The 13918-nt window shown below is 32.8% G+C and overlaps 1 protein-coding gene across 6 annotated transcripts in view; it reads right to left on the bottom strand.

Annotated features, from left to right (window-relative positions):
- Positions 1–13918, bottom strand: part of COL11A1 (collagen type XI alpha 1 chain) — a 196779-nt gene that overhangs the window by 79583 nt on the left and 103278 nt on the right. For all 6 annotated transcript variants that reach the window (XM_001918115.6, XM_070267264.1, XM_023641533.2 and 3 more), the window contains 6 exons: positions 13115–13168; positions 8616–8669; positions 8449–8493; positions 8255–8308; positions 8092–8136; positions 4816–4869 (listed from right to left, as the gene is read on the bottom strand). In XM_001918115.6, coding sequence (XP_001918150.3) covers positions 4816–4869; positions 8092–8136; positions 8255–8308; positions 8449–8493; positions 8616–8669; positions 13115–13168 — 306 coding nt within the window. The remainder of the gene's footprint in view (positions 1–4815; positions 4870–8091; positions 8137–8254; positions 8309–8448; positions 8494–8615; positions 8670–13114; positions 13169–13918) is intronic.

Below are 13918 nucleotides of genomic sequence, written 5' to 3'. Positions count from 1 at the left end.
GGAAGATTGCTGTTATGATATTTCATAAGGTCATTGCTTGCTCAATGATTTGCTCATGTTTTCTAGGACCACCTCAGTGATTCTAGTACCATCCTCCCCAAAAGACCAAACCTACAATGCTTTTAACCAAGCCCCCAGAACGTTATTGGACATCATTTAGCCATTTTTTCTTTCAAATCATGTACTATATATCTATGTATTGGGCACTAAGTATACAGTGATATAAGATATAGCTCTGCCCTCAGTCTAGAGGTGACACATAAAAATAAGCAGTTAATTGCTGGTAGACTTCATCTAGGTTCAGTATTTCAAAACAGTAAATAAAAGTGAATTCTGTGCTTTACCACTATTTTGATACATATGGGAAGAAACGTGCTGTCAATTAGGGGCAGTAGTAAGTTTTAACTAAAAACATAGAGGGTGACAGCTAAAGGATAATAATGGATAATAATTATGAGTTTTCTTTTTCTCACCATACTAAAATGCTTCTCAAAAGATCTGTTCTGCCACCAGCATAAGCTATTTACATCTTTTCTAACAAATCTGTAAATATGAAAGTTAAATATCTCGGAGCCGGCCCCGTGGCCAAGTGGTTAAGTCTGTGAGCTCTGCTTCGGTGGCCCAAGGTTTCGCTAGTTTGGATCCTGGGGGCAAACATGGCACCACTCCTCAGGCCATGCTGAGGCGGTGTCCCACATAGCACAACCAGAGGCACTCACAACTAGAATATACAACTATGTACCGGGGGGCTTTGGGGAGAAGAAGAAAAAAAAAAAAAGATTGGCAACAGATGTTAGCACAGGTGCCAATCTTTAAAAAAAAAAAGTTAAATATCTCAATATATTTGTTGGTGTGAGAAGAATGGATTACACTTTTATTGCAAAATATTATATAACCCTTTAAAAACAGCAATCTCAGATCTAAATGACATCACCCTGGGATGAATGCAACGTAGTTTTCAATGGTTTTCCTAGATATCCTGAGGGAAGAGTGTTAATAGACTACACAAAGAATTCATGTCATCATCATTTTGCTTGACTTAAGTATGTATTCCTAATATTAGTAATTAATACTAATTAATTAAATAATTGTAATGGTTTCTCACTACTATCCAATAAAATAAGGTGGATTAATTAACAAATAATTTCATGGCATTAATTTAAAAATAATAATTTTTTTTAATCAAAATAGGCTGCCTCTTTGATGTTGTTGGTGAAGGGCAGTGGCAACATATTCATCTAAGTGAGGATATGTATATATAGCAAGGCAATTTGTGAAAAGACACTTATAAAGAAATGTTAAGGATGTTTTCCCACTTCCCATTGGCACTGAGTTTTAACTTTTCTCTTCTATAAATAGAATGTAACAGTCATTTTCTAAATCTTAATCACCTCAAACTAAAATTTTTCTTAAATGGGGTAACCATATGCTGACATTGGCATGAGATTAACAGACTCTAAACATGAACATTCCAGGAACTCAACCCCAAAATCCATATGCGCATGTGTGTCTGTGTGAAAAAAAATATATCTATATATATATTTCCTGATTACAATGAAGATGAACCAATTAATTTGCAGGAAGAGGACCTTGGTTTTACCCCTCCATCTGAATGTCTTTCTTCTATATCAAAGAGATGAGGGCATTTCTTTCCTAAACGTTATAAAACTGCATACCGGGGAAATGATAGGAACTTTTATTTCATGCTCTAATGTTTCACTTGTCGAGAAACAGAGTATAAAAATCATTTTGTTTAGCAGTGAAGGCAATGTTCCTTAACAATGTCATGTCTCTCCAACTAGACTGCATGCTTCTCAGGTGTAGGTATTTATAATCTCTCTAATACTTATTAGAGACAAAATGCATGCATGATCAATGGTTCAAAACTTACTGGAAGATATGTGAGACAACAAACTAAAAATGTCTCAGGAAAAAATGGGGCAAATAGCTTTCTTTGACAATAAAATTATATTACATGAGGGAGACAATTCTTAATAATGTGTACAGCTGTAAATGGTATGATAATGTTGAGGTTATATATATCATTGGTTTTTATGTTGCTGAACAATGATCTATCGGCATGGCTTCAAAATATTTATGAAAAACGTTACATCTGGAATCATTTTTGGAACTGTGTTTTCACTTCTCTGTATGTGAAACTTTGCATTACTTAATATTACATTTGGAACAAAACTGAAATAGAGGGTAAATAATATTATATGCGGGTAGTATCAATATTATCTTATATTTAATACTAGCTTTTTGTATTAATCCTTTTATAATACTATAATACAGATAACAATCTTTTCTTGACATGTTTTCAGTAATAGAGCAAAACTGTTAATGTTAGAATAATATTTTAAACAGTGTCTAAAAATTATTGCAAAAAGTAAGAGATTGCTTCAATATTTAAAATTTAAATCAATATTTCAAAATAAATAATTCATTTTTTAAAGATGTGAGCTAAAGTCATATTTGAAAGTAATCAGTGAAATAAAGTTATTCAAACTCAATTAAAAATTGGAGAATACATTTATTTACTTATAAATTTAAAAATATAATGTAATCAGATGTAAAATTTATTTGAAATTTTAACTTCTTAACTTAGAATTTTCTAAATTGTTCCTTTATGCAAGCCTATTGTTGGACTATAGTTGTTTAACTATAATTATTTGAAAATAGAAATTTTGGATGTGTAATTTTTTAAATATTGGCATATATAAAAAGCCTCACATAACTTCCTTAAACAAGGTGCATTTTGTTGTGGTTTTGTCAAAAGATTCAATTCAAAATCAGTTTAAAATATTCAACCTAAAAATGTATATGAATGTGCCTCTAAATGAAACTATCCAGGATTTTAGTAAAACTGCTAGTAATGACTTACTGGGAATTAGTTACTTATATTAATACAATGAACAAACATTTGGTTCTCAAATCATTGACTGAAAATTTTAATTATTCTTAGTTTCCTGAAGAGTAGATCATACTCAAACTATGTGGCTTTACTTTTGGCTAAAATGTTTTTGAACTTTGCTGCTCAAGTATAGCCCAGGGACCAGCAGTATTGGCATCACCTGGACACTTGTCAGTAATGTCAAGTCTCAATACCAACCCAGGCCTACTGAATCAAAATCTACATTATTAACAAGACATCAACATGATTTGTATGCACATTAAAGTGTGGATAGCATTATCTAGACTGGACTAGAACAGTGGATCACAAACTTTAGCGTGCATCAGAACTACCTGGAGAGTTTGTTAAAACACAGACTGGGCCCCTCTCGTAGAGTTCTGATTAGGTGAGTGCAGTGGGGACAACACTTTGCATCTCTAACAAATCCCAAGCGCTGTTGATGCTCTGGTCCAGGGCGCACTTTGACAACAACTTCCTTAGATAATTGGGTGCTGAAAGTTTGTGTACCCCCCGACCCCTGGCAAAATTTGTATATTGAACTCCTAACTCTTCTTTTTTGTTTTTTTTAATAATTTGTCCTCAGTGCATCACATCATGGGATTCATGATGTTGAAGTGTCTTTTTTTTTCTTTTTTTTTTTAAGATTGGCACCTGGGCTAACAACTGTTGCCAGTCTTCTTTTTTTTTTTTTTATAACTGCTTTATCTCCTCAAACACCCCCGTACACAGTTGTATATCTTAGCTGCAGGTCCTTCTAGTTGTGGGATGTGGGACGCCGCCTCAACGTGGCCTGACAAGCGGTGCCAGGTCCGTGACCAGGATCCGAACCCTGGGCCGCCGCAGCGGAGCACGCGAACTTAACCACTTGGCCACTGAGCCTGCCCCTGAAATCCTAACTCTTAAAGGTGATAAATATTATTAGCAGGTGGGGGTCTTTGGGAGGTGCTTAACTCATGAAGGTGGAACCCTCCATGGAATGGGATTAGTGACTTACAAAAAAGGCTCCAGAGAGCCTCGTAGCCCATTCTGCCACGTGAGGATAGATTGAAAAGTCTGTGACCTGAAAGCGGGCCCTCACCTGACTCTGCTGGCATCCTTAACTAGGACTTCTAGCTTCCAGAACTGTGAGTAATAAATTACTGTTGTTTATAAGCTACCCAGTCTGTGGTTTTTGTTATAGCAGCCAGAATTGACAAGACAGTGGGTAAGTAGATTCTAGTTCTCATAAATAAACTGAAAAGGTTGCCAAAAAAAGAAAAGAACTGAGCATTGAGCATGCCCTATATTCCCATGAATATCTAAGTATAAACATAAAGATTTGCAATGAACTTGGTGAACGTATTTGATGAAGATATTCAAAAGAGTGTTGTTCTAAATAAATTTTATAAAAGGGATATGATTCAGGAAGAATTATCATTACATTTTTTAACAAGAATGCCTTATAGAGAGAAAAATGGTAAATACAAATAAATTTTAACGTGATATAAGTAATACCAGAATGTTGGAGGGTGCTTAGGAAGTGATATTTTGATGTAGGATACACTGGATGATGACAGATAAGCAGGAAATTCTGATACACCAAATATTGACAATTCAGTAACAATTTTTAGTGCGATCAATAATATTCATTGTAGTAGAGGAGTAATTGACAGAATATTTACATTGTTCTAGTCTGATATACTTTGAAACAATATTTAACAAGACATATTTAAATTATATTCAGAAACACTCAATAAACTTCATCCATTACAAATATCTATATTCTTCATTATTAGTTGCAATCTTGCTTCTATAGGAATTTTTATCAATATTTATATCTAAAAATTATTTAAAATATAAGCTATGACTGTCAAAAATTGGACAACATTGTAAAATGAAGAAAGATAAACTAGGACACTTACAGGAGGGCCTTTTGGTCCAGGGAATCCAACTGGACCCTGAGGTCCTTGAGGGCCCTAAAAATAGAAAGCAGTGGGGAAATTTAAGAATATACCTTAAAAGACAGATCTTTATACTTTGCAGTTTATTTCTAGAGGTAAACACTATACAGTATATAGCTTCTTCACCATAATGACAGAACTATGCCAATACAATAAGATAAACTGTGCTGATCTAAAAGCAAAACGGATGATTTTTCACACTATTCCTTACTCAAAACCACACATCACGTCAATGATCTTAACTCAAGAACACTGTCAATACTTAGAATTTGTATTAAAAGTGAATACAACATAAAGGTATCAAGAAGTTCCACAGGTTCTTTACTCTTAATATTGCCTGGAAACATCCATAGAAGGAGGATATTTCAATGTCATAGTCCCCAAAAAGACAAATTATTTTAAAAATTGATTCCATGTATGTTCTGGCTCTAGTCCTACAAAACTAAAAGGAAAAACAAGTGACTATCTCAAAAAGACCACAGAGGATGCCTTTAACTAATCTCTATATTTAAAATATATTTATTTTTGAAGACGTGACTGTATTGATGGCAGCAAAAGGCTTGGTAAAAAAATCCTTTATATGCCTGGAACATAACAATTATATTTCTAAAAGGAATATATATATAAAATGGAAGATAGTATAAATAAAAATTTTTTAAGTAATACAGCTGGGGGGAATCTATTTATATTTAAACAAAAAATAAAGTTTACTAATGTTAGTCTTTAATAGAATTTATACTTTTCAACTTATCAATTTAGTCTTCCCAAGGGAAATTTCATTGCCATTCTTAAGCCAATGCTAGTTCAGAAATCAGCAAAAATTATTGCTATTACTAACATCTCATTGTAAAATCAAAAAGAAACTTCAAAGTTAGATATGTCATTAAGAAAACAGGTATCCCATGCAATTATGAAAACAATGAGCAAAACTTTTGGAACTTATACATTTTGGTTCTCAAAGTATGAAACTGTCATTCTTAAATATCTATCATAATAACATGAAAATTACAAACAAAAATTTGTTTTAAATATAAAATTTTAAAAATAGCATTTCTTTAGGTTATGTAGCAAGCTCTATTTTCCTAATTTCTTAAAATGTAATTTCTTTGCTTCTACTTTTTTTGCTGCTTTTCAAATAAAATTTGATTTCTTTAAGAAGGAAAAATTTTCAAAAATTATTTGTCCAGAGAAAATAAAGAAAAAGTGGGTCTGTCTTTATAAAATTCCACAAAAAAGTGTTGACATGTTCTCTTTGTACTAATCAAAATAGTTTCCAAGTGACCTAGAAAATAAATAAAGACTCAGTATAAAGATAGTGTTGGAACCAAATTAGGGTTGCCAGATAAAATACTGTCTAGTGAAATTTGAATTTTAGGTAAATAAGGAATAATTTTAAAATGTCCCAAATACTGCAGGGACATATTTATGCCACAAATTATTCACTGTTGCTGTAAAATTCAAATTTAATTGGGTGTTTTAGTTCTTCTGTTTGTTTTTATTTTGTACTGTTTTTGCTAAATCAGGTAATCTGAGACCCAACAAAAAGCTGTATTAACAAAGTCTTTAATAATAGGCATCCATGATCTGCAAATCATGAGTATGAGGAATCATATTTAACTTGTCGAAGATCCTAATGGGTATTTGTTTGAAATGTGCAAAACTGGTACTTTCGTTTCTTATCCAATGGTACTACAAAATTCTCTCCCTGAACTTCCCGTCTTATACTTTGAAGAAAATATTTTTGTGATGCCACCTCTACCATTCTTCAACCGTCTGCCCAAGACATAACTAAATAGTTTGAGATACTTAAAATTCTTTGCAGGAAATGAGGATCGACTAGGGAGAAAATGTTTCATCAACTACGCGGAACACATTTACTGTGTTCTATATATTTAAAACACGTGTAAGTGTTTATTGCAAATGGTTTCCACTTAAATTTATTTTTCAAATTAACTTTTACTTTGATTCTCAAAATATACTTTTTTTAGTCTCTAAGCGTTTTTACAGTTACAAGTAATGATGCTGTTGGGTCCCACTGTTTGTTTCAGAATAAAATTGCAAAGATATATGGTTGATCAGGAAATTTTGGAATGCATAAGGAAAATATATAAGGAGAGAATAGTTTGCACTTTAAAGACAAAACTGCCAGTTGTGTTATAGTTTTGTTAAATGGTTCTACTGTATTTAATGATTCTGTCAATTTAATTAATTTAACTGTATATTCTTCTTAAGATGACTTTGACCATAAAATATTTCAAATGTATTATTTATGAACTCAAAATGTACGGGATGGACTTAATTTGAGAAAAGTTCATTAAGAGTGAGAAATATTTAGTAGAAAGTTTAATTCAATTAAATCTGAAACAAAGCTTTGAAATAACTTTAATTAAGTGTTTATTCTTATCTACTGACATTTCTGTCACAAATAGAAACTATTCCAAAAAAAATTACTTTTTCTCAATTTTAAGTTGTAGGTCATAGGGTGCTTCTGTCTTTCTCTTTGTGAAACATCTATTCTAAATTTCAAATAATAATATACAAAAATATATTAATACGACTGCATAATACTGAAAATTATTATAGAAGATAAAATTTGAATCTAATTTCTTTGACAGTAATACAGATTTAATATTTAAAATCCTTGCGAGAGGATAGCTTTCCAAAAACCTGGCAACAGCAATGCTATATTCTGCCAAAAGAAAAAAAAACAGCAAATAAAGGGTATGCTTACTCATGTGTATTTAGCTTTATTTTATATCAATTGAAAATCAATTTACTAAATAGTTTTTTATTTACTGGAACAGATGTTTTATCTTGATTTGAACGTATATCGATTGTGATTTAACGGTTCCTGGTCGCTTGCATTTACCAGCATAACGCTGCCGCCAGCTCCACGAACAAAATGAGGGTCAGTATGAAAAACAAGAGTGGAGGAGAGGGCATAGGTGTTATACGGATATTTAAAAGAAAAAAGTCATTTTGGCTTGATTTTAAGAGTGACTTCATAGGCCAATTACACACATTATTGCTCTCACTTCTATAACAAAATTAGCAGCACGTAAATGATTAAGCTTTTTTTTTAGAGGAATAAAGGAAAGAATAGGAATTTTAAACTCTGAAGAGATTTTGTGGATGACTATGTACATGTATTTGCAGATACGTGTACCTTTTCCCAGAAATTTAAACATTTGTAAAATATAATATTTATTTTATATTATATGACTGTATCATACTTACTCTTTCACCAGGAGGGCCAGGAGGGCCATCACCACCTGAAGTGCCCTAGCAACAACATAAAAAAAACAAAAAAGAAAAATCAGTTCTGATTCCTTCTCATAGCATCCATCCACTGGAGGAGGAACTTACAGCGAAGCCTGAATGAAACAGGTGGCACTAATACCTTTGGACCAGGTTTCCCAGTGGGACCTCTTGCACCTCTTGAACCTCGAGGACCCTGCATATGAAAGCAAAAGACAAAACTGATCTAGGGCCAAGCAAACCCAAAGACACAGCACTGATTTTTATTGCCAAGAAAAATTATCCTGAAAAATTAAATCCAAAATGAAAATCATTATTTTAAACCAAGGCACCCACCGTTGGACCACGCTGACCCCGAGGGCCTGGTTTGCCAGCTACACCCTGCCAAAGACAGTTCAAACAGTTTCACTATGCAGCATTTCACAGTAAATTGTGAGTCTAGTGCTGAGAAACAGGTACTTATGCAGAACATTTATATCACACAATATACTTATATATCATACCCGTGCACCTTTCTCTCCATTGGCACCTGGAAACCCAGGAAATCCAGTGGAACCCTACAAAAATTAAAATAATAAACAATGAGCATGGTAATTAACATTTTTAGCCACAAGCTGTAAGTGATTATAACACAGTGACTCAAAAGTATCATTTTAAAATACCATACAACCTCCATTCATACATTTGAAAATGAACTTACAGTGACATGTGAAATCCTGGAAGCATTGAAAGTATGAATTGATAAAACATATTTTAGTTTCTAACTTTAAGTAAAATAATTAATCAAATATCATTTCTCATATTAGAAAATAGCAATTAAAGAGCATTGTATATAAAAGAATTTTTTTGACATAATTCTACATACTTGATTCAACTCTGAAGAAAAATCATAATTTTCACAGGCATGAAAAATCAAATATTAAAATAGGAATTGTATAAAATGTTTTTCCTGAATGAACATTACTGTATTTGTATACCTATCACTTTTCAGATGAACATTTTTATATCTTTAGAGCCCGATAAATCACAAAGACTAAAAATCTTCCTCTGTCTTTTCTGTTTGACGTTTGAATGTGGTTAGATCCAGCTGAGAGTCTAATTCAGACAGTCTGGCATTAAAATCCTGTTTTTGAAATTCCAAAGACAAATTCAAGGCTTCTGCTTGTCATTCATTCAGGAAAGTAATTTGGGGACGTTACTTGTCCTCTTTGAGCGTATTTTTTTCTTCTGCAAAATGAAGCAATCACATCGTATAGGTACTTGGAGATTTGTGGGAGGTTGGAAAAAAGGAAGGCAAGGCATAAAAGTGATAATGATAGATAACAACAAATAATGAGTGTTTAAATACGTAATAAGCAGAGTAAAAGCATTATGTAATTTTGTCCACAAATGGCCACATTTTACAGATGGAATACAATATAGTCTTCAATAACCAAATCCCCCTATTTCACCTTGGGCATATCTCCAGATTTTCATCTGCTCAGAGATGCCTTTGAACATGACTTTGATTGGTTTGCTTCATCACTATATATCATGAAATCCTTGCTTTTCGATCTGCTAACTGTGAGACCCTGGGAGGGGAAGGAGGACTTCCAAATACTCACTTTTCCCATTTAGACCATTGTATGGATTAAATGCAGTGAAGTGTAAAGTGTCTAGCAATGAGTGGTAGACATTCAAATTTTACACACTTCTCCATGACTTAAGGGAGATATAACAAAGCCTTCATTGACTCACCTACATCCTTGCTTTTTTTATCCAGTCATTTGAAATGAAATACACCTAAAGTAATCTATCTCGAAGTGATAAATGGCTCCTCTGTAACAGAATGTTCGGGAGTGATTGCCAAAAATATGGACTGACAAGTTGCACTGCAGACCTACGAAACAGACTCTCTGGCATAAGGGTCCAGTAATCTGCATTTTTAAAAATTTCTTCAGGTGATACATACAGGATGGATGCTATGAATTTATATTTCCTGTACAGGAAAATTGTATGTGAAAATTTACGGTAGATGATGGGCAAAATAATAACCCAGAATATGAACTGCTGAGCTTCTTTTTAAGACCTGTTTCCAAATATATTCTAATTCATGCCTATAGGGATAACTATGTGATCAACATACAGAGGATTGTTAGGACAATAACGGGAAAAAGAAAACTCTGCAAATTACATTTTTTGAAGGGCTTTCAAAGCCTTTTCTCTTTCTCTACAGAGAATCAGAGAGTTATATCTGGTAGAATACTCTGTGACTACTCTAAGAATTTGACAACTGAGTATAATCCAATGTGGAAATAATTTATTTCCATCAAATTTTATTTGGAAACAAATGTTCATTTCTGTCCTGGGTAAAATAGCTAACTAACCACATTTATAGAGATTCCATTCAAACAAACAGCTCTTATGCATCAATTTTATTTTTAATAAGTTAATTTTCTTACATTGTTTCTGCTCTAAGAAATTTATGGAAAGAGACAAAAATGTCCAATCTACCAACTAAACAGTTTGTAATATATGGACACATTCTTCTTTTCTCGTATAAAGAATTATCACCAAAATATACAATTTCCATGAAAAGGCATTATCTGCTTTTTCAATGGAAAAAAGAAAACAACAAACAAAAAGTCAAAACTCAAATGGTAATGGTGCAATTGGTTCAGTCAATAAGTGTAAAACTTTCCAAATTATTTTAAATGCTGTTTAAATATGAAAGAATCCTACCTTAACATAGATTTTACTTTTTGAAATAGCTATCATTTTTAGAGTACATATGGCAGTGCATCTTTTAAATACTCATTATAGTTTATATTGCTGGTAAGACATTGGATAAATTATAATGTCTAATTATACTTCTTAAACTGCTTGAAAGCGATAATCAGCTGAATTTCATTTTTAGTACAATGAAGACTTAAATTTATTCAAAATTCATTGGCTTCCACATAGGAAAAAATGTGAAGCTATCTTTGATCTTTGATACGCCCATCCGTTTTTGTTTTAGAAATGAGAAACCTAAAAGGTTTTTGATCACAGAAAAAAATTGTTATCAAGAAAAGTAACATATAAAAGTAAGACCGAAATTTCAGGCATCTAGGTTAAAGAGTAAAGAAAAATGTTTGATTCTTCTAGGAAGAAACATTTCTCTCTAGTCATTTTGCTGCATTTTGTTAATAAAAAGAACTCAAAGAATATTGAACATAAAATTGACTTAGGAAAGACAGAAAAAGATGAAAATGTCAAATAAACTCATAAAAGAAACTGTGCTCATTCAAGTAATATGACAGCTTTCTGCTTTTAATTCAAAACACCACCACAATTGCAATTCAACTTAGTAATTAGATGAAGAATTCGTGAGTTAATCTAAGGATAGCTTAAGGTTGTGAGTTATGCAGCGAATGTCTTTTTTTACTCATAATACACGTGAACATGCTTGACATTTGAAAGGAAGGTAACTAGGAGACAGGGCAGTGTACAATATTTGAAAGATAAAAATTACTAATCAGTGTTCTAAATGTAGTCAGAAACATTTAAATAATGCTTGTATTATTTTTAAATCATAGATGACATGAATCTTATTTTAGAAGCACTCAAAGAATTATGTTTACTTCCTACTGCACAAGGAAATAAGGACTTTTTAGAAACTCAATGATAAATTATAAGACAAAACCTCATGCCAAGCCTAAAATCGCATCATCACATAAGGATGAGTGAACACAAGCATATGCGGTTCACATTTGTCAGGGGGAAGGACATTTTTCTTTCCCGTTGATCATCTGTGAAATTTAATATATGTTTGGGATTAGTATATAACCAGGATTTATCCCCATCTACTGTACCTCTCAAGCTTGAATGGGTCAAACAGGGATAGATCGATGATAGATAGATAGATAGATAGATATTTTCATGAGTACATAATTAAAAGAATGGTATAGCCACTTTAATATTAATAGTCAAGCTGCTTGTTTTTATCATCACTAATTCATTTAACCACTTTAATGTAACTAGTCAATGCATCAAGTGCAGCCTTAACAAAGATTTATGATTAACTTGAGGAAAATTAGTACAACAGGTGAACATGTATTTTCATACTTAAAACATGTATATTTCAAATGGTCAAAAATAGAAATTGAGTGGTGTAATGGGTTGAACGGTGGCCCCCCAAAAGACATATAAAACATCCAAATCTCTGGAACCCACGAAAGTTACCTGATTTGGAAAAAGAGGTCTTCGTAGATGTAATTAAGTTAAGGATCTTGAAATGAGATCATCCTGGATTATCCAGGTTATCCCTAAATCCAGTGACAAGAGACAGAAGAAAAGACACAGACACACAGAAAAAAAGGCCATGTGAAGAAGCAGGCAGAGACTGCAGTTACGCAGACACAGGCCAAGGAACGGCTGGGTCTACCAGAAGCTGGAAGAGGCCAGGACGGATTCTCCTCTAGAGCTTTTGGAGTGAGTGTGACACTGCTGACACCTTGATTTTAGGTTTCTAGCCTCTAGAACTGTAAGAGAGTAAATTTCTATTGTTTTAAGCCACCAAGTTCATGGAGATTGGTAACAGTAGCCCTAGAAAACAAATACTGTGGAAATGAGGGAAAATAAAGAGGGTGAAAGATGTATTCTAAATTATTATTATTTTTAAAACATCAAGTTGTAATTCAAACCCTTGAGGTACTAGAAATGAAATCAAAGGCTATTATCCATCACCTGTCATCCACTTTCAACTTGTAGATAAACTGGTATGCTGCCCTGGAATGGTCCTTGTTCCAACTACAAGGAAGCAGCTGACTACACCTTAGTTTCATGATCCCGTCTCCTAAATACCCTGATCCATAATTACCTAGGCTGTCTGAGCTCCCTGCACTCCAGGAGTCTATACACCCCAAGACTTTCTCTTGTGAAATTATATTTTAAGGATTCATCATCTCTATGTTACAAACCGAAAGGTAAAGTGTTTCTGCAAAATGTTGACAAACTATAAAAATCAAGCTGCTTGTTTTACCTTTGGACCTTGTCTTCCTGGATATCCTGGTAATCCTGGAACACCAAGTTTCCCCTAAAGTTAAAAAGAATAGTAACAAAAAATTCTAAGTTGAATTAAGTTTAAATGATGATTTTAGTCACTGTTCCAGAAGTTAGAATCACATATCTGCACACTCAAAAGGAAGATTAGCAAGTTTTTATCATACTGTACTTTCATAATACTACTTCATTTAAATAGAGGGAAAAATGTTGCTTTGGACATAGCTCTAATGCTATAAAATTCATTAACTTAAGCTTTATTGTCTAAATGACAGTACCTTCTCTAGGGACATAGAACCCTGAGCTAAAGAGATTTCTTAAGCATAACCAAAGAAAGTACCTAAGCCTTTTTTTTTAACGTTAAATACTATTTAAAGTTAGTTGATATAGCTGAATCTTTTTTGATAAAATTACTTCATTTCTCACTGTAAACATAAAGCAAGGAATCCTGAGTTATTTAACTTTTTCTCACTAAGTAAAATTTAAATAACTATATTAAGATTGACCTAATTTTTGAGCAAAGTTTCTTCTTTTATTCAAATATCTGGATAAATCTGGCTAATAAGCACACCAAATGTTGAGAGCTATAGCCAAATAATGATGATTTTTGTGGAGTGTTACCTCCTGAAGGTGGGTACTTGAATGTGTACCTATTTTGTTCCAGTGTGATGAGATTACTTCTCAGTCTGAAAGTACTGAAACAAATGGTAAATTATAGGGAAGTCCAAAGATGCGTAACAAATGTTAAGAGTTTTAAAACACAAAATCAGCCTCTGTGAACAAA

The sequence above is a fragment of the Equus caballus genome, chromosome 5 (assembly GCF_041296265.1).
Source record: "Equus caballus isolate H_3958 breed thoroughbred chromosome 5, TB-T2T, whole genome shotgun sequence".
In the NCBI taxonomy this organism is placed as follows: Eukaryota; Metazoa; Chordata; class Mammalia; order Perissodactyla; family Equidae; genus Equus; species Equus caballus.
Note: the sequence above shows the minus strand (reverse complement) of the source record. Positions and strands in the feature narration are given on the sequence as shown.